Source organism: Musca vetustissima, unplaced genomic scaffold, assembly GCF_032173495.1.
Source record: "Musca vetustissima isolate MV318-11 ecotype Yass unplaced genomic scaffold, APGP_CSIRO_Mvet_v1 utg735, whole genome shotgun sequence".
Taxonomy (NCBI): domain Eukaryota; kingdom Metazoa; phylum Arthropoda; class Insecta; order Diptera; family Muscidae; genus Musca; species Musca vetustissima.
Window position 1 is genome coordinate 68,974 of NW_026884845.1, and position 23,246 is coordinate 92,219.

General features: G+C 33.3%; 1 protein-coding gene across 1 annotated transcript; it reads left to right on the top strand.

Annotated features, from left to right (window-relative positions):
• Positions 1-11,961: 11,961 nt before the first annotated feature.
• LOC133331927 (homeobox protein orthopedia) lies at positions 11,962-21,459 on the top strand. The gene is made up of 5 exons (XM_061540315.1): positions 11,962-12,088; positions 15,831-16,251; positions 16,400-16,529; positions 20,630-20,717; positions 20,992-21,459. The coding sequence occupies exons 1-5, from the start codon at positions 11,962-11,964 to the stop codon at positions 21,456-21,458; spliced, it is 1,233 nt and encodes a 410-aa protein (XP_061396299.1). The 3' UTR covers position 21,459.
• The last annotated feature ends 1,787 nt before the right edge of the window (positions 21,460-23,246 follow it).

Here is a 23,246-nt window from a genome sequence, read left to right on the forward strand (position 1 = left end):
CCGGAATATAATATTCTCAATACCAAGCTTAATATTTTTTTATCGCTCTACCACATCTGATATTGCTGCTACTGACGACATTCCATCTTGACTTAATTATTTAAACATCAACATAAGTACCATGAACATCAAAAACAACAACAACGACAGCAATAATATCAACAATTATATTCACATTGTTATCGTCAACATCATCTTCATCATCGTCATCAACGACTATATATATAATTACAACAGCATTATTTTTCTGAAAAAAAATCAGACGTCAACAGCATCAGGATGATGATGATAACTAACGAACAACCAAAAAGGATAAAAAACTTAATTCAAATTACAAAAGAATAGCACAGACAGTCGAAGAGCAACAACTGCACACACACACATACCAACATACATACAGACAACTGGAGCTCACCCACAGCTATACAACGCTCAACCATATACACGCTCACAAAAAGAGCAAATAAAATAAATGAATTTAATAGAAGAAAATCAAAAGATAGCTGATGAAGAAGAATAAGCCAGACGGGAGGGGCTAGGAAAATAACGTGGAAAGAAGGCCAACAACTGAAAAGAATCAAAATCAAATTTAAAATCATTTCCAGACTCAAACTACAGCTTCCTTTATTGTGGCATAATAAATTAAGAGAGGGAGAGATGCCAACACACCACCCACCTCCACTGCAGATTCACCCCCTCAGGAGTACTTAATCTTTATAAGACAAGAAGATGAAAACATTAAAACTATTCCTGTCAAAAGGTCGGCAAAACATGCCACACAAAACCTCATTGACACCCTCAACCTCAACTTAATCAACCCCAAGAACCTTTGACGCTTCTCCTGCGCTCTCTCTCTTTCTCTTCCTGTAGCCTCTATCTTTGAATATAATGATTTTTCTATAACAAAGAAAAAGAACTTTTCTTTTGGGGGTGGCTGGGGTGTTGGTATAATATCATCATCATTAGGGTTATGGGGTTGGGTTCGGTTCGGGTTTGAGCTAAGTATTTGTTGGCAGTGGCAAAAGTCAACAAATGAAAATGATTTTATTGCCTTAATATATTAAATTTAATAGCAAAGAAAAATGTTGCTACTGTTGCGTTAATATTAGTGAAATTGTTGTGTGTGTGTGCTCATACACTACTACATTGACTGTTTTTGGGTGGTTGGTTGGTGTGTCGGGGGTTTTTCTGCGAGTCTGCGAATTAATATAAGATTGTTGAAATGAAGAAGAAGAAGATCGAGGGGGAAATTTACACACAACTAATAATGGGTAATGATGATATCAATAATAAAGAGCTTCAAGGGTACAGTGGAGCAAAGTGAGACCCAATAAATCATACACAATGTGGATCAGAATAAATCACAATAAATCAATATTAAAGATAGAGCATTGAATAGAATTGAACATTTTGTACATATATGACCACTACTCTTATGATATTGGTATTGAGAATGGGGATATCGGTTCATATATCGGTTCATAGCCCCCTACAACGGTACACCCAATTAAACGTCAAAATTTTTAAAATATGAAAACCCGATCTTATTCCGAGTTTATACCAAATTTCCCTACTAGATGTCATTTTAGAATGATGGTATCAAAGACAAAAATATTCCCCATAAAATTTTAGTACAAGTCACTGAACAGGAAAAATCTGTACACATAATATATACCTAATATGTAGACAAAAAATTCAAATTTTGATTTTTGATCAAATTTCGCACTTTGTCCAAATAATTTGGAAACTATCCCACACATATTATATAAAGAACTATTTTTCAAGTACATCATCTACCAACAAGAATCGGTCAACTGATCGGCACCCCCAATTTTCGGCATTTTGAGAATTTTAGAAATATTTTTCTACCATCAAAAGTTATTTACAGTGTTTCCAAGGCCCAATTTTCCAACCTATGTTTTATTGGTATTTCGATTTTTCCTAGCAGGAATCGCATAAATGTCCCGAACTATTTTCTATTTTAATGCCAACCTAATAATGGAGGGAGCTGGTTTGAACCGACGAGTGTACAATGATTCGTCCTGTCTTATTTCGAATTTCTCCGAAGACTTCGGCCAAACAAATTGTGGTGTTTCACTTAGAATGGACCGTTCTATGTTGCTCAAGTCGGTTAGTCACCACTTGACCAGGTTTGTCGAAGAAGCAGTAGACCATTTGAAGGTTTTTTTTCGAAAAACTTTCGAGGGAATTGGCTCATATTCGAAGACCCATACGGTTGATTGCTGAGTTGTTTCGGAGAACAACCCATTTCGTTGGTCAGTTGTTTATTTAATGTCAAATTTATCCTGGTGGTAGAAATGCCCAAGGATGTCTCTATCTCACGATATGTCACATGACGATCTTGGGTTATCAATTCACGTACGACATTAATATTCTTTGGCACAGGAGCCGATTTTGTAAAAATAACGTTTTCGGAGTGCTAAAAACCCCTTAGATATACCCTGTTGTAATAATCCGCGCACAAAGAAGTGAACAATTATCGTACGAACATGTTCGAAGTTAATTCAATTTTTTGGGAAATAAATTGTTCGTATCACTATAAAAAACACAACACATGGCCGTACGCCAAATCGTACTGAGTACGTTTAGTATAAACATACATATCATAAACATGTCGAATGTGTTAGAAATATATGTAGTAGCCTTTGTAGCACCCATATACAGTTTTCGAGCGATTTTAGATATGTTGATTACCCACATCTTTTTGGAGGATATAAGAAGTTAGAATTATGAAATATTCTGCACTAGGTTGGACTTTTGGAAAAGTGGTGCAATATGGAAAAATATCTATCTATGAAACAGAATATGCTGAAGTCAACATAAAATTGCATTGGTCCTTTATATCAATACATGGACCCACCAAGAATGTACAATGTCAAAATGAAACCCAAAAGAGCAAACTCGGATAGTTGGAAATTACAGAGCATTTTAACAAGTACTACTTGTAAAGATAAACCATTAAATATGGAAACCCACACTTTTTTTACTCCTCGAAAACGAAGTTATGGTCTTGAACCCGGATATTTTGATTTAAATGTATCTGCACTGTTTTATATAAATTGAATTTTATTTTGACCTTCCAGCCCACTGTGTGGCAACAATCTTCGTAAGGATAATAATGTTGACATTTCTTTTCGTCTTACTTACACAAAGCCACCCACACTTTCAGATCGTGTGGCGGGTGTGCGTATGCCCATCTTTGCACTGCAGTACCTAGTTAACCTTATTAAAAGGTGAGTTGAATGTTAACTATATTGTTATACAGGCTCTTAAGCCGGTTGTCCTCCCCCATGCAGCCATCCACAAACCCAGCTACTCAGTCTTATAAACATCTCCCCCATCTTTTTGCACAGAAAACAGCAGTATTGTCAACATTATCCTTAGCGTCGCCGTTAAATATTTTTACTAATACTAACTTAATTTTTATACAAGTATACGTTTGGATACTGAGAATAGTAGTGTATGACACTTTTACCAGTACATTTTCCCAAAGGGGGGAAATTTATTCGCATTTTTTTCATTTTCTTATTTTATTTTGTCTCTGTATTGCCATCTATGGCAATGTTATGGTATTGGTTTGTGGTTAAAATTTATACCCAATGAAATTTCGGCTTTAAGGCGCATGTCCTGTCCCAAAAATATTTTCATAGGGTATGTGAGAGAGAGAACAACTGTTTTTTGGAGAACTGTTATAAAAATCATTGACTGTATGAAATGAGGTCAGAGATTGTAGGTTCGTGGCCACCTATTGTATTCGTTGTTGTTGCTGTTGGTGTTATCACAATTTCGATGAAGTTCAATGTGATAATGTGTTGGAAATTTAATCAATTATATTTTGGGAATTTGTTGTGTTTTTTCTCATTGTTAATTTAATATATTAAATATAGTTTATAAATGTTAGTAATGTTATGCCCATAAATGGATGAAATTTCATTTATTAAAATTTATTTCATATTGTTTTTGTCTGAAATTATTTTTGTTGGTATTTTGTAATATTTAAAATGCCTGTTTACAATTTCAAGAGGAAATAATATATGGGCTATATTTTTCACGTGGTGAATGTATTGCTCTATATTGGTCGACTTTTTTATTATGAAGTCTCACTTTATCCAATTAAGTTGATTATTACCTTTACATCACTTGGACAGGGGTTGGTTAATATGCTTTCTTCCTATGATCTATGTGTTTCAATACCCGAAGAAGCTCCAACAGTAATAACCACCCGAATAAGAAATAAGTTTTAACTCGACTGCTATCCGCTGCGCTGTTATATCACTGAAAGATTTTATAGACTTACGGCGTGGATCACCCAAAATAAAGAAATAAAGAGCAAGCCTGACCAAGGGAAAAGCCGTGCGAGAACCGGTGAACCCTATAGGCGTTAGGGAGAGCAAACAAGAAATTCAACAGCGCCAAATTTGTATTCCTCCACTAAGAGAATTAGTTGGCAAAATTTGGTTAAGATCTTCAACATACCGGAAATGTCAATGATGAGACCCACTTCGATAGGAAAATGCTCCTATGAGTATAAAACATCGGATGGGCCTGTGTATGGGATACGTGAAAACGGGAATCTCCATTGAACATTTTCTGCAAAAGTGGTTTACATCCTCCAAGAACCCTTCGATATGAAAATGCAAATCTTCGAAGTAGGGAATAATGGAGCGGGACATTTATGTGAATGCCACTTTGGTTGAGATTCGAAAATCTGTTTCACCCTTCAAAAATACGGAATGTCAAACACATCAGTTGGAATATGCGGTAAAATTGTCATCATATCAAGAAAGGAGAGGGGAACTTCTTTTGACGACTGCGTCAAAAAATGTATATTTTTACAGTAAAGATATTTTTTCATCTTCCAAGTGCTCGGAATTTCAAATTACAGCTACTTTGGTTGGGGCTATGACTAAACATGACCTATATCGAAATTTTGGTTCTAAGATCTATTTCAGTCTCAATAAATCAAAATGCAACTAAAATAGTCGTATCAAATATGGGGCGGTCCCTTATTATTTGGACTGTATCAAAAAAACGGACTTATTTTCAGTATTTTTTTTTTTTCAATCTCTGAGAACCTGGAATGGCACATTACAGCTTTTCATCAGCTTTTTTCCATTAGAAGGGGACTGTATTAACAAATTGACGTATTTCTCTGCGAAGATGTTCTTCACCCCACAAGAACCCGAAATGTCTAATTACTGCCCTATAGGTTGAAAATATCGTTATATGAGAGCTGTAGCAAAACTTGTACCAATATAACACATTTGCAATACCAAAGAACATAGATTTACAGCAATGTGTGTGAACAAAATTTGAAGCTCTATCTTTAATATTGGGGCTATTTAACGGCAGCCTTAAATATTCGGCATTTGGACATGTTGTTTGGCCGAATTGGCTATAATTAGGAATTTTTGGAAATCATTGGGTAGAAAAACTCCCAAACCCCATATCCAGCTCAAAATATACGAATTTTCACCAAATTGGATGTAATTTAGTATTGTCATTAGGTAACAAGTCTTCCTACCAAAAATGTCAATAGTCAGACTTATATAAGACCAAATCAATTAAAATTAAATATTTCTCCGAAAAAAAAACAGTGGCCTCTAAGCAATCACATTTTAAAAATAATAACAAAATCCTTGTTAGCATCCAAATTAGCCTTTAAAAGCCGAAAAATTTTAGTAAACCCCCTACGAAAACAAAATGGGCAAGTCATAATCGTTTTAAATTTACTTTTAGAGTAATTCGATACTTGGATAACAAACATGCACGAACAAACATCAGCCACCGAGACATTAAAGGTGTACCGAAACTAAAAATTACAGCCGGTCAGGCGACTATCTAATCTACGATCTATGTGTTTGATGATGTGCTCATTTGCTCGACAAAAACATCAAACATTACTTTTAATGAGGTCAATTAAAGGCAAATAGAAAAATGGTCAAGATGGCAGACATCAACGACAAAATCAGCCAACCATCCATCCATCCACAAATCGGCGAATCATCGCCCATCAAGAAACAAGGCGGAATTGTGCAGGCATAACTAGAAAATGAAAGTAAAACTAATGCTTACGGGGCCCACACAAAAATGATCTTCCATTTCTGAGGATGAGCATCAGAAAATGGTCTTAGCCATGGGACTTACCTTAACACAAGATCTATAACTCATTAGTGGAATATTTGCTAAAGGAGGCGATTCCACCTCCGCACATCTTCGTAAGGAGACTGTGTTTAGGTAGTTAAAGCCCCGTTTAAGTGGAGTAAGCTTCTGCCCAATGGCCTGGAATAAATGAATGTAGAGCTCTACATTAAACCATTGATCCAAACAAAGTAGCACACTAAGAATGTTGCTCAATGAAATCTTGGGAGATTTTACAACGCCGACCGGCCAGTGTTCTAAATAAACAACAGGTAACACACACATCCTCTCTCTATCTCAATATAACAACCTGTGCTCAATGTTCTGCTTAATCCCCCCGGGAGTTATAGCGCATGATTAATAACGGCTTAAGTAACCGCATGGCTCTTACAAGCGCAGGATTCACTGACCACCGAGAACTTGTTTTTCTTTTGGGTTGACAATATTTACATATTTGTTGTTGTAATGTGGCTGTAACCGTTTATGGCGTCATTTAGACAGCTGTCAAAATTAATGATTTTTCTTCATCTTTTCTCGTTGATTTTCGTTTCTTTGTCCTTTTTGTGAGTGCGCTATTCACATCGACATACTTGAAAAGTCCTTTCGAGTCGCTATACCGCTGCGTTTGTTTGTGTCAAAAGGACAAAGAAATTGTGCAAGTTTTCACAAATTAGCGCCTTGTCATGATGCAATTCCCAAACATAGCTACCACGACGACAAAGTATGAGCGTCATTTCTGGGTTTCGAGATGTTTTCCTTGGAAAAACAGGATCATATGGATTAATGCGTAATGTGTATGTAAACATAATCAACGTTTTTCGGGTAATAAGGTTTAAGGAGACAATAGTTTGTGTAACAAGGATATTTTCTACATTCATACGTACTATCACATATGTAAGTGTGTAATTTAAATAGGCGAATGTAGTCTGAATTATTTTGAAATACAACAACAAATAAACCTTTACTTGCAAAATTTTTAAAACAGCAAAAAAAGAACATATTCAAGTATTATTGAACATATAATAAAACTCCTTCTGGATAGAAGTTGGGATCCAAATATAGATGTTTTCAACATATTAGATTCATAAACTCATACGAAGTATATTCAAATCCTAGCGTTCGTACTAGGATTATGTTGAAGACTGTTTTAAGTCCTGTTTAACGTTGTACCGCCTGGATAGATTTTTAGATCGCCAAGAGTTTTTCAGCCTAGCATGATCACTAATTTTAACTGTGGTACTTAGATTTAAATCAACACGATATATATTCCTTAAAATATTGATCAGGCATTTGAGTTTAACGCTTAAGTATTTTGCATTAATACTTCGAACCATTTCAGCCTTAGTTAGCTAACATCTAGTAATGGATATAATTTAAAACTTAAAGTATGATTAAATCATCCTTGTACAGGCATTCGGATAAGAAAAACATAATCATTGGCTATCACTAATCTTATGTGGTCTCATGATCCATCCATCTCGCTTAATGAAAATCCTCCAAGGTGAGCTATTTTTCTGCTCACATTGTAGACAAGTAGTGGCGTATTTTTAATTCTAATGAACAGCTTTATTTATAAGCTATAATCGATGGATAGGTATTAGTAATAATAGATTATGTCATTATTAAGCGATCGTCCATGAACCATGTAATCGTCATGTAATCGTTGTACCCTGCTAAAACGCACATTTAAACTATTCTAAGTTATTTTAAACCCTATGGACCTGTGATTATTGCCATATTACCTACAGATTTCTGACTAAGTCTTTGGAACTAGTTTTGTGAAACCAGAGTAAGGCTTTCGTTGTTTTAACCGAGTCTTTACATTAGCTTCAGATAAACGAAATAATGTCTTTGTCAGAATTAGAGCAGATAGTTGAAGTCTATCCAAAGATGGATCTATCCAATGATGCATTTTCAGATCAACTTTTATTCGAGGGTTAAAGCTAGGTACTAAATTTGTAGAGGGCTACTTTGGCTAGGGGGTAGTATGATTATTGCCATATTACCTATAGATTTTTGTCTAAGTCTTTGGAACTGCTTTGGTGAAATCAGAGTGAGACTAAGGTTTACATTAGGAAAGCTTCAGATAAGCAATATGTGTTTAAATTAGAGCAACCAGAATATGTTATGACTGTGTAATATATCCCGATCAACTTTTCATATATGAAGGATTGAACATTCTTAATTAACATGTCTAAGAGGAGGAATTGAAAGTTTGGAGGAGTTGGTAAAAAATTCAAATACATATATATAAAATTATAATATTTTGAAAATGAAAAATGACAGCCAATTTGAAGGTACCCCAAAATTGGCTACACCAACAAAAATTTGTTTCCCTAGTTGAGAACAATAATTTCCGGAACAACGTTTACGTCTACTTCGCTCAACATATGTACAACACTTTTGTTGATAATCTGCCCAACCCACTAGATATTGAAATCGATTATTTATAGAGATCCATGAGGTCCATTTCGATTTCATCATCAAAAAGGCTGCACCGATTCCCAACATGTCGAACCCCACGTTGGGTGCCAGGGGTTCATTTCAAATTCATGATCTAGTGAGTCCCAACATGTGGACCAAGTCATAATCGTTTTAAATGTGCTTTTAGAGTAATTCGATACTTAGATAACAAACATGGGCGAACATCAACAAACAGAGATATTAAAAGTATGCCGAAACTAAAAATTACAGTCGGGCTCATTTGGAACAAAAAACATCAAACATAATGTAAATGATGTTAAAATGATGCAACAGGATCCAACATGTGGATCAACTGGTTGAGTGCCAGACTCCAATTACAATTTCATTGACTATTGGGTTGGGCAGATTCCAAATAACTTTGGCGAACATATAATTTCAAGGTTTAATTTAGTTAAAGAGAAGTTTATAATACTAAAAGCATTACTAAATCATCTTATCGAAATTGATTTGATTTTTGATTCGAAGCTAGAAGAACAATTAAAAATACCGCATTTAAATCAGCAGTAATAAGCTTGAGCCAAAAAATCGTTAGCAAACGTAACTCTGTTGGTTCAACCCAATTTGTACCCTTTTGTTATTCTGTTTCTAACGCCTCGAAATATCGATATTGTTAATAGCCAATCGCAATCATAAGGATAGTACTTTGAAATTTTGCACATACATTACTACTAGTACCAGGATAGGTAATATTGAAAATTTGATATATCGGTTCACTTATTGGGGTACCCCTCATAAAGGCAAATAATTTTCAATATTTCGAAACTTTTATCAACATTTTCCAATAAAAGAAAGTGTTATAAGGCAGTCCGAATTCTAATACAGTCACATTTTACTTTTACTGATGGTTCAACCTGCATTTTCCAACGTAAGAGGCTGTTATTTTACATTCCCAAAATCATGGATAGTAAAAATCTTCTTCGTATGTCTTTGAAAAATACAGTTGATCCGAAGGGAATTCCAACCCCATTTCGTGGATTATTGAATTGAATGCACCATCAGTGGGTCAGGCTCAGGATTCTTTGAACTCGGTACTAACTGAGTGTATGGCGTAGGAGACCATGCATCCATAGGTCAACTAAATCGACTCAAAATGTAAATGTTTCGAATAACTGGAGAACAAGACACTTTTCCTTAATATAAGTCAACAACTTTGAATGATATTATATTTTTTTATAAACGTTTGATAATAAATATGCTATGTGTTTTGAATTATATAACAGCTATTTTTAGGTCAAAACAATTAGTAATTGATTGGAACTTGTCTAATGGAAGAAATAATAAAAAGGCATTGGGGGCAAATCGGAACCATAGATACTCATTTAGAGTATTAAAATATCAAATGGTTCCAATGAATGCTTCAATTTCAGAACTTTTCACACACAACATTCGATTTACTATCAAGTTCCCGACAAGTGAATAAATTTACCCTAGTGTGAGTTTTTGGCCCCAGTGACCCTTCTTTGAGCGTCTTAATAATGTTATGAAATATTGAAATGTTAATTCTGTGTTTGGCCAATATGCAGTTTAACCAATGTTAAACGTTCTTTGCCTCCTAGATTTATCGTAAGTTCTTATTAAGTTCGGTGTTCTCACATATTATCCAGAGGATCCACTACATGCCTTGTATTCCAGTAACACCAATCCATTCCTACCTTTCTCTTCGAATTAGAATAGGCTATCGATATTGATTAATTTTTCGAAATAACCTTTAAACCAGACATGTTCTGTTCCAAAAAGGATTCTTAACATGCAATACACCTGTCCATCTAGGATTTATTTCTAATTAATATACCCTAAACAGGACTAAAATGCATTCCTCTATCTTATATCTGCAATGATTTAATATTAATCAATGAACTTAAACAGAAAAAATACCAATGAAAATCCCATTTCAAGTAAAAGGATTCATTGAGAGTAGCTCAAATTTGATCAATGGATCAAGCGGAAGCTACCTGCAGAGCGAGGTGATGCCATGCTTGCTACGGGGGACACCACAGAAATAAAAGGTATACAAATATTTATGTGCGCCATAATTAAAAAGGCATAAAAACAACAACAACGGGAACGTCATGAGACATCATAAAGGTGTAAAGGCGAAGAAAAGAAAACCACAGGAAGAACGCTGACATTTGGGAACAAAATCATATAAAAATTATGGAAATCATAAAAAATTTATGATGGCGTTAAAGACAGGTAAATGAAACCACAAAAGCCATGCATAACAGATACAACTGGGAGTGTGAGAGAGAAAGGATGTGCCAAGGGGAAACAATGACAAGATCATCGAGATATATGTGTATATGCGAGTATGTAAACATATGTTAAGGATATTAAATTGATGTTAAAAATAATTTTCATATCATTTTTATTTAATTGAGTAACAAAATATTTACTCAAGAGCAATTTGGGGAGATAGTGAGAGAGCATAATAATAACCTAGGAGAGTAATTATTGAACAAACTGTTTTATTAATGAGTTTTAACACTATATGGAATATAATAGTGTGCATGTGTGTGAAAGGACTTGAAAATACACACACACTTAGACAACAAAAGTCATCTATATATTTAAAGAGAGAGGAGAACAACACCCCTTAGTGGATAATAGACAAATTGGCCAAAGGATAGGCGAGGATGTTGATGGATGGGTGCCAAAAAGAGAGTATGTGTGCGTGTGTGTGTGAATGTAGCACAGATAAACCTACCTGTATACGTTAAGTGTTAAGGCAAAAGAACCAACCCTCTTTCAACACCACAAACACATACACACTCACATTCTTGCTCTTCTCTGTTTGCCATTAGAGTGAAAGAGAAGTAAAATACATTGCGAGCCTGTTTTTGCTGTATGCGACCAACAGGGGGTTGCATATCCCTGCTGGATGTTTGCTATTTCACTCACACACTGTCTTGCCCTGTGCAATATAACTGTTATAATTGTATTTAATGCTAATGTTTTAACCATTCATTGCTTAGTCGGTGGTTAATGCTCGTAACGAACATTACATCCTTCGCAAAGGAAGAACGAAAGAAAAAATAACAAAACAAAAAACCATAGCAAATTTGTGGATAACAAATTAAATAAAAATTAATCAATTGTAATTTTGAATAATAAAAATAAAGATATAAACACGTGTAAAAGTGCAATTATTGTTTAAAAATATTAAGTGTTTTTGCATGAAGAAAAATATTTGAAAAAAAGAAAAATAAATGTTTGTGTAAATTAAAAAAGGAATTTGAAAAACAAATTTATTATTTGAAAAAAAAAATTGAGAAATTGTGAATAAATTACAAAAAATAATATTTTAATATTATAATGATGACCACAACTGCACCTCATGCTATAATGGCTCCCGTAATACGCCCTCTACAAGAAAGCCCCGTCTCCAGACCACGTGCTGTCTACAGCATCGATCAAATTTTGGGAAATCAAACTAAACGTAGTGGTAAGTTTTATAGAAAAAAATTATAGTAATTTATTCCGAAAAAAATACCGACGGTATATTTTTGCGAGAAAAAATAAGCATGCCAATGGTTTAGCATTTATCGAAAATAATATTTCGTACTGTCTGAGTATTTTTTATAAGCATTGCAAAATTTAAAACCATGTTTTCAGCAAAAGTTCTTCATCGGTTTTTCTATTATTTGGATTTCAAATTATTTTAAAAAAATTAAAATATTTTCAAAATTATCTGAAGATCGATCTAAACACAGGTCTTTGCGATATATATACCTGTGTTTCCGCAGTCTTAGTCTGATTCTATGTTCTAATTGGTTGGATATATTTTGAATTATATCATGTAATTGTTTGAAACCTTCAATCGTTTAGAAATACGGAAATAAAAATATTGGGATAGGAATACCCAGCTTCGAACTCCTCAAAACCAATTTTTATGGCAAATAGAAAAATTTCGACAGAAGTAAACCTTAGGTATTCTTAGGCTTCCAATTTAAACTGAATAAAAAAATTTGACTGTAAATCTTCAAAATGTTTTTCGAACATTTTCGCGAATATCTTTCCTGCCATCGTCGGACCTCCATATCAGTATCTTGTTGCTAATCAATTTTCAAGTATTTCGACATTGGTAAAATTCCGACGCCAAAATTTTTTCAAAATTTCTGATCAATTTGATTTAATTTTCTGATTGATACTTCACAGTGGATAAATATTTTAAAGTTTCAGAGGAGATTTATTTGAAATTGAATACAAGTTTTCTTATTTAAACCAATTGTTTTTATCCGTCGGTTTGAGGTCAAATGTTCAAAGAATTAACTCCACATTTTTTTCAATTAAAAATTAAACAATTTCGTTTTTAGATATAATATTTCACCCAAAATCGTATTTATATTACCTAAATGTTATGAAATTTGCATTTATTTGGTCAGAAAAGTCTTTAAAAATAATAAATTTGCCAAAATTGGCGTGTATAACAGTTTTGTATAACAGTTATAAAACTGTTATACACGTTGAAACTGACTTGAAATGATCCGTAATAAATTTCGAGGTGTTTTATAGTATATTTTAATGATTGTTGATCTGTTAAACGCTTTGAATATTATACCGAACTGCACATTATAGCCCGAAGAAAAGGTTTCTCAAAATGTTCAAAAATTTCTCAATGTTTATAACATAAACAATTATGTGTAGAATTTGTTAATTATTTTTTAAAAATTGCCTTATTAATTCTTTTCCACGAACATATTTCATACATATACAAATAAAATCCACTTATACACCACCTATACTTATATACCTCTTAATAGTCCCTGCAAAAATGAAAACCTTTATAAAAAGGTTACCCAATATCACATTACCATTACCACCCGCTGAATGTGCACAAACACATACACATAATTACACCCAATAATTATTGAGAGGTCCTTTTTGTTTGGTTTCCATACAACATGGCGATCCTTTTCAGTCTTTGGGTGTTCATGTCATTTTGAACACCTAACATAATGTATCGATTGGTTTTCCATCATTCCCCGCAATGTGAAATTGACACCTAAACGAGCACCCAATGGGACACACACTCACACATTTTTTTGCATTGTTTTTTTTTCGTCAACGACTCCTTTGCAAATTTTCTCTCTTTTGACCATAAAAGCTCAACAGGATATCATGAGGTGATAGCATAACATCAGCATCGATGTCTATGATGTGCCACAGCTCTGCAACCACCTTTACCCAAATGGAATGGATGGAATAGCTTGATACGTTTATTAAAATTCAAAAATTGTCCATGTCAATTTTTCACCATTGTGCCGAAGTGAAGGAAACGTCATCAGCAGGTGGGGGGCAAAAAAAAAATTGTTCATAATTTGCTTATGATTCTAAATGTCACAGCGTTAATGATGATGAAGAGTATGACGAGTGGTGATAGCTGGGATAGATAGTGAAGTGAAGCCAGCGATTGCTTTGGGTAATTTGAGTATGAAATTACCCCAGCATGCAGGCATACACTCCTCCCATTGCCGTGTGTGCTGTGTTTGAAAGTTGTCAATTGATGCCGATGTCAATGCATAATTTTCCATAAGTTTTGAATAGAGGCAGAGACGGAACGCGCGCGTATTTTTTCTTTTTTACAATTCGCATATTTCACCATTAGCTGATGAGGCTGTCGATGTCGACGTTGTTTCTGCTCTGTATCCTGCTGTGCGAAACAAGCTTATCCTGTTGTGATGCAGACGTATCGGTTCATTTTTAAATTGTATATGGGGCAAAACATTTATTAATTTGAGGCTCATTAAATCTTGATTATGGGTTTTGGGCTAAAGGTGAACGTGTACAAACACACACACAGCCATTTACTTTTTGTAACGATCTGAATGGCAATAATTCTATTATGGCTGGTAGATTAACAAAGGACGTAATGTTGCAACTTTTAGGAAGAAAGGATTTTTTGTTAAAGGAAACCTGATTTGATTGATTGAGTTTTGTAACAATTTTTGCCTTTGCAAATATTTCGCGCTCTTTTTTATTGTTGTGTGGATATTTACTCAATGTGTTTCCTTTTTGTTTTATTCACCCCGGAATTCACTTTCACCTCATACCACCTTTTAAAAGCGTATTTCCTAAAAGCCACATTAAAAATCTTCAACTGCAGCTTTTGATTGTCGTAAAGTGTGTTTACCCGTGTGTGTGTGAGAGTTTGTGTGCGTATACTTATTGTTTAACTTCCAAATCAAATTCAATTTCAATTGATATTCACTCATTCCTTCGTTTATTTATTGACTTACTTGGCTTTTTTATTTTGCTTTTAAAGATTTTATTTTCTCAATTGAATACCCCCAAAATACAATGGCTTGGGAATGCTGGATTCAGCATCAGCATTTCATGTCCATACTATAACCCATTGTTTGATTACACTTAACGTTTGGCAAATGTTTACCGAAAATATTGAAGTGAATTTATGGCAAAATATTTTACCCAAAAAAGGGATGAAATCCGCAAGGGAAAAATAAAAAAAATCTGCAAAGAAAGATGAAATTTTTAAACTCTTGATTTTCCTGAATTTAAAATAGCCTGGATGACCATCCATCATGATGAGGCCTGTTATTCAGTTTTTTTTTTGCCAGACAGATAGTGGTTTCTATTACAGCATCATTGTAATTCAATTACGTTTGGTATTATCACACAAATACACTTGACATATTGTCTGGATTGTTGTTAGGTGTTAAATTGATTTGCATATAAAATGGTTATTAATTTTTGTTGTTGTCGTATTTTGTGGAAAACTAATCGCTTGATATTGGATATATCTATTGGGGTGGGGAAAATGTGTGGTTTTAGAAATTTAGTTTAAAGAGTAATGGATTTAAAATTTTGTAAATTAATTTAAAATAATAAAATTTTATTAAATTAATTTAAAATAATAATTAATTTGGATAATTAGGATTTTAGATTCAAAACTAATTTATTTGTTTTTGCTTTGAAAGAAAACATTGTAAAAAAAATAAAAAAATTTAGCAATTTTTAGTAGTATAACAGTTTTGTATAACAGTTATAAAACTGTTATACATGATGAAAATTAAATGAAATCGAGAGTTTCGAATTTCTATATAGTTGGTTTAAATATTTGAAAATATTTTTGACTTTTTTGCAGTTATACATGGCCGGAAAACTTAAAAAAATGTTATTTTTTAATAAATTAAAATTTATTTTTTTGATCATGTTTTTTCCTACAGATTCATCCGAATCCCTGAATCAACAAACTGCTCATCACATTGCCAACACCAATGGCAGCAGCAATCCAACTAGTCCCATACAAACCTCATTATTGCCACATTTACATAGCCATTTGCATTTGATACCCTCACATCAATTGGCTTTGCATCATCAGCATTTGCAACAGCAACATCAGCAGCAGCAACAACAACAGCAGCAACATTTAAACAATAATCATTTACAACAGCAACATCTTCATCAGCAACAACAACAGCAGCAGCAACAACAATCGCAATCCCATGCCGAAAAACGTGAACGTGAAGATTCACCCGACAATTTAGACAATGGCCTTGATGTCGATAATACCGATGATGATCTTTCGAATAGTCTAAATAATGGTCATGATATGGGTGATATGGAAAGGCCACGTAAAGTAAGAAGGTATGTATCCGCCGTCAAAACAATGAAAATCCGCTTAAAAAATTAAAACAATTGCTCAAAAACAAATAATGAATGTTGTTTTCTAATCTGCTTTTCTCTTTCTTTCTTTCTCTCCCCACCTTTTGATATCAATGTGTAAAAAAACTAGATCACGTACCACCTTTACAACATTTCAATTACATCAATTGGAGCGGGCATTTGAAAAGACCCAATATCCGGATGTATTTACAAGGGAAGATTTGGCAATGCGCTTGGATTTAAGTGAAGCACGTGTACAGGTAAATACAAATTAATATTATAATAGTATTTTTTATAACAATTATAAACAAAAGGCAATTAATTTGATAAATCAGAAAGAGAACTTAGAGGAAATGTGGGAAAAATTATAAAAAGAGATACATCCATAAAAAAGATTTAATTTAATTGGTGTAGACCTTACAAAACAATGAATTTAGTTGAAATGAAACTTTTTTCTTGTGTGTATAACAGTTTTCGTTGGCTTGAAATATTTTTTAATCGTCATAATTTGCTTCTATATACATTAAGATATCAAATTCCATTAATTTTTCCAGTATAACAGTTTTGTGCGAAACTGTTATACTCAAGGAAAATGTTTTAGAATGACAAGAAAATGAAAATAAATTAATGTAGACACTTTTTAATGACTTCAAAACTGTTATACTCAAGAAAAACATAGAAAAATGTGACAATGTTAGCATTTTAAATTATTTTTCGTAGACTTTTTATTAAAGTTGGGCGCAAATTTATTGTGGTTTTGAATTTTAATTACAAAAATAAATGTTTTATTTGTTTTTGAGAATACATATTATACTTTATTTGAAAAATAAAAAAATCCCCCTTTCTATATTCTATCAAATTGCTAAATCAATCCTCTTTGAATGCTATAATTCGTTACAATTTTAATCTGCAACAAAACCGATTCAAAAAAGCGTGACCAGTTAAAAAAAACTGAATTGTTTTCAAAATCGAACCAGTTATAACCTAGAAGGGGCACATACACACATGAAGTTTACACATAAGCCAAACATGTGTGCGTATGGTCGATTCATGCATTCGTTTCGTTTCGATTTTTTTCACATACAACAAATCCGAAAATAATTGCCTTGTTAAGAGGAACAACAACAACAAGAACATAACGAAATTCGTTTAAAAAATTACGCGGAACCATTTATGATGGATGATAGAAAACAAGCTACAAATTGATACAAAACAATTGACAAGGATTAAATTGGCGCGAGAATGATGCTAAGGGGGAAGGGGAACAACAACAGCAGCACAGCAAGGATTCTGCATATGCACAGGGCAAGAGTTGCTTGTCCACAAACAATAAAAAACTGGAAACAAAAACAAATAAAAAAATAAAGACATTAATGTTGTTATGCACCATGATGACACGCGATTATCAAAAAATACTCCAGACAACAATCTAACATTTCCATCAATGACCAATTAAATTTTGAAAAAAAACGGATTTCAGGCAACAGAACGATTTATATCTAAAAAAAACAACAACATCACCATCAAGGACATAATAAACTCTTCAAATCACAGCCAATGTTGTTGTTATTGTTGCTGTTGTTTGTCTCATTGATAGGTCAAGTACATAAATAGCCGATTTATAACAAATTGCCATTTTCCCTTTTTTATTTCGTTAATACCCATTAAATTGTTTGTTTTTGTCACCGGGTATGTTAATATCAGAAATCATCATCATCCCTAAAATAGATAGCACACTAATTATGTGTGAATTTTTACGAGTTCAATTCAACCCCCCAACAAAAATCAAAAACACCCCTCTCTCTCACTGTTTGTGAAACATCATTTATAAGCCTGCAAAACACCAGGCCAATGCCGATTTTAATCATTTGGAAAATCTCTATTAAATACCCATTAAAGTAATTGTGTGCCAAGCATCACAAAAGGAGTGTGTCCTTTCCATTCCCCCTTCTCTCGCTCTCTATGTCTCAGGATAAATGAAAGTGTTTTAAAACTATTTTAGAAATTACTAAAATTTGCCATGGTATCTTTTAAAATGATATTATCACATACTTATAATATAAACTACTTAGGGATTTCTTATGTAAATTTGTTCTGGCACAAACAAAAAAATATCCTTCAGTAGCAGCTAAGCTTTTATGTTTGTTCGTAGTTGTCCTTGTTGGTATGAGATTTAAAGCAAAAGTTAATTGCACCCGCATAATAGGCCATAATTGTTTTAAAATGGGTCCGTAATAAGCATAATTATGATAATATGGGGTGTATATACAAAATCATAATTATTAGGCAGTTTATTAAGTTTGGGAAATATTGTTTTAGAAATAAATAAAGAAAAAATGCTGTAAGAGTATATAACACATCCATATAACTGTAATGTCATCTTAAGCGGTTCATATGTGGATAAAATTCATTTTTATAACTATTTCATCATTTTTTCAGCAGTATAACAGTTTTCTTCAAATCTGTTATACTGCATAAAACTTATCCAAAATGATTGGAGATTGATAATTAAACTATTTGAAATCAGTTTTGTTATTTCGTTTTCTTAAATTCTTGAAAATTTTTCAGTATAACAGTTTTTCCTGCGATTTAGATACTCTAGGAATTTTTAAAACTTTATAAAATGTGTTATTAACTTTTAAACTAATACATTTTAGCTTTTTTGTGAGTATAACAGTTTCAATCAAAACTGTTATACTCAAGAAAAAAGTCTTTAAAAATCAGAAAAATTATACAGATGTCACATTTAATATATTTCTATGATTATTTCCTTTTATATTCTGCTAAAATTGCCTTGGAACGAAAGGTGTAAATACGCTGTTCCTTGTTTTTTTATGCACTGCTTTGACATGCCAGTTGTTAATAATTGTTTTCTTCCTTCGTTTCTATTTTTCTGGTTCTCTTGTTCATACACACCAATTATCATGTTAAATTGTACATTAATAATTGTCCTTGTAACAATTAAAATTGTCATATCATCGTCATCATCATCATTCACAATGAATGTTCTAAACAATTTTAAAAAAGGAAGACAAAATACAACTGAGCGGGTGATAATTTCATTCATAGTCCTCATTTATCTGTGTAGAGATATGTATCTGTATAAGTGGCTTTTGTTTAATTGTCGACTCATGTCATTGTATTGTAAAAGCTTTCTTTGGCTTGTGGGAAAGTATAGAGCAGGGGGTGGGTGGTTGTTTTCGAATTTCAGTAGTAAATTGTACCACGTATCCTTCAAAAATCTACACATGTATGTATTGTTCACAAAATCGTTGAAAGACAAGACAAACGTGTGTGGGTGTGTGACTGCGAGCCTTTCTAACAGAAAGTATGACAATAATTTGTAACAATTATTGCCAGGAAATCATTACTAATTTTACTGTACGCATACACATGTAACAACATTGTTGTTCGTTTGGTCGGTCGTTCGTTCGTTCGCTCGCTCGTTCAGCAAGGATGCTCTGAATGTTGTCATATGATGAAGCAGATAGAGAGACCAAAGAAAATAATGGGTGTGTATGTGTGTGTGGTGATAAATGTTGCCTAATACTGTTAAGACGTGTGTGTATGCTAACTTGTCATTTTAATGTTAAGGACCCTGTATTTTTGTGTGTTGGGCAAAATCCGTTGCAAAGGAAGTATAGACAATTGATTCAATTCGGTTACACTTGTGTACAATTGTAAATTGCATTTAATAAGACACAAAGATGTATTAAGCCCATCCAAGCATGGTCACGCCCAACCCCAGTCATCTATCCTTCCATCCACAATGAGGAAGCCAGCCACCAGTCGAAGGATTCAAATAATTTCAAAAGTCTAACATCTTTTGCATTCCATGTGGCTAAGTGGCTTTGAAGGTAGTTCTCTTCAAGAGCTTGGTGATGGATGATTATGTTTGGTGGTATGGTAGCTGTTGCTGCGGAGCAGAAGGGGGCATTGAAAGCAAATCACAGAATTTAACTTCCGATTGGATTCTATTGTCTGTCGCTGGTGGCGAAGGTGGTGTTGCCAGTAACTGTATTAAACTTGGCTCAAAGTGGTGGGGCGGGGGCGCGCAGTCGTCGTCTGCCTTGAAATTATTTGAATGGGTGTTAGGGTGGTGGTTGCAGCTTGGCGCAAGGTTTGGGGATTTGATGTGTTGTACAACAATAATTAAAGGGGTTAATTGGCCGTTTATTCTTTGAAAATTGTATAGCGTTGAGTAAATTAGCCAGGGATAGGAAAAAGAGACTAGCAAGCATTTATGATAATTGGTTATGGTAATTATTTCTAGGAAAATATATTTTTATTTTAGATATTTAAAAATCTTATAATAATGGTATAAAATATATTAATTTGTATTTTTTTTTTCTAATTTTAGGTTTGGTTCCAAAATCGTCGTGCCAAGTGGCGTAAACGCGAGAAATTCATGAATCAAGATAAGAATGGTTATTTACTACCCGAACAAGGTAAGTGTCAAAACTTCACAAATAAAAACCAAAATCGTATTAACAGTTCATTTTCTTTGGGTGTAATTAAATTAGAAAAAAATAATCAACTAACATTTCCAACTTTACTGGCTTCCGTTGGTGGTCACGTAATTGCCTAATTTATTATAATGTATTTCCGCATTAGGAAAACTAATTGAAATTTAATTAACCCAATGAAATAGAAAAAAATACCATAGCAAATCTAATGACATTATTTTATTAATAAATTTTTATTTGTTTGTTTTATTTTTAGGTCTTGCCGATTTCCCTTTGGGCATACCATTGCCACATGGCATTCCCGGCCATCCTGGTGGTTTACCCGCCGAATTTTGGCCACCACACTTTGCCTTACATCAGCCTTTCAATCCCGCCCTGCTGCCCCAGGGACTAATGCCCCACTACAAATTGCCCAACTTCCACACATTACTATCCCAGTACATGGGTTTGAGTAATTTGAATGGAATCTTTAATGCCAGCGCCTATCCACAAAATCTCTCACTACACAGTACTGCCCAAGTTAGTCCCCCGTGCAGTAATAGTAGTCCACGTGAGAGTCCCACAATTGGTGCGGGACAATCGGCAACCACAATAGTATCGGGTGGCGTTACCCTAACCTCTTCGGCTGCAGCATCACCCAAATCGCCACTGAACACCACAAATACCGGTAGTATTAGTGGAAATTCAACACCCGTGTCAGTGGTAACAAAATCTGAAGACTGAAATTAAAAATGAAATAATTAAAAAATGGAAATGGAATTACATCATCCAGCATGCAGAACGATAGCCCCAGGCGCAGCTAAAAACAAAAAATTTGTTTAGTTCTCAATATAACATATTTCTATGTTTTTGTAAATAAATTAAAAATATTGTAGTTCGTTTTGTTTCTTCTTCATATTTTAAGCATTTTTATTATTCTATTGTATAAAAAACACAAGTGATATAAACTAGACGATAATTAAATCATAACTTTTTTTTTAAAATGTCCATTCAATTAATTTTATATTAAATAAATTGTATTATATTATTTTTTTAGTTTTAGTTTAGTAGACAATTATATATGTTTTTTTTTTTTTTATTTTGTAAAATATTAGCATCCAAAATGCCAAACAGTATTGTAAAATAATAAAACCATAGATAATTTAGTTTGCTTTTAGACATACTTAAGATAACAAAAATTATTCATAGAAGTTTAATAAAAAATTTTGAAAAAATATAAAAGAAAATAATTTTTATTTTAAATATAATTCAAGGAAAGTGGATTATTGCCAAACAAGGATATAGAAAAAATTAAAAAATATTGATGATATCGTGGTGAACCAATAGTCTCCATTTTCGAACATGTTATTCATGATTGAAAGAAGTATTACGATATGACAAGTTTGGAACAAATCTCTTACTACCACTCGTGAGTTATTATATGCACCATGCAGTTAGCCAGACAGACATTTCTAAATCTTTTCCAAATTTTCTAATACAGTCTAATGGATCCAAAGAGAATTGGGATCTAATACTGATTTTTGTCATATCAATAGCCTTAACACTGAGTATATGATGCAAAAGGTTTATATTAAGGGGTATATGTTTACTCTGGAAAGACATGGTTCGAAGAACTTCACATTGTATACAGAAAAAAATATTTAATGAATATTTTCATAATTTCGTTCTTATTTTTTTTTTTCATTTTGTTTATGTGCATCGCTGATTATAAAAGTAAAAATTTCTATAAGCATAAATTATTTTTCCGAAATAATGTACATATTGCATTAATATCCAAACTTTACCTACTTCGCTCTACTTTAAAACTTTTTGCACTTATTTGTTCTCTTTCCCTCTCTTTTTGACAAAATCAAATGTATTCTTCCGAAGATGAAAACCAAGACCACCATTCGTTGTACGGCTGTGTTTTCTTTTGGTATTTGTATTGGTATTTTTCTAATTCGCTCTCTTTGATATGAAACCATTATTTAAAGTTTTATGAATTGAATGCGTCAAATGCAGAAATGTGGACATTCTCAACACTTTCTGAACACTATTCATATAATATACGAAGTATTTTTTGTGTATGTACTCGCATATTGCAGTTGTATTAAAATATTTGTTCAGAAATCTATATTATAAAAATTTTAAGTATAGCCATGATCAAACCAGATAGCATAAATATGTCGATACCGGATTTAGGTCCACAGATAATTTAAGTTGAATGTTAGTTGTTCAGGGTATCAAATAGTCGGTCTCGTCCGACTATACTGCTTTGAAATTAAGTTTTAAAGTCTATGTCATTCTTTCAAATAAAATGTCAGCTTCATTATTGCAAAATCGAGCTGGGACATTTAAAAAACATCGAATCGGGCAAGTTAGAAGCCCGGAACCCCCACATTCCCATATCCTTTTCATGACATTTGGGATGTATCTGCTCTATATTCTGAAGAGGCTGACGAACAGTATTTTTTGGATCGACGCTGGGCTGTTCACGTGACCCCAATGGAGAAAGTGTAGTGGTGTCAAATC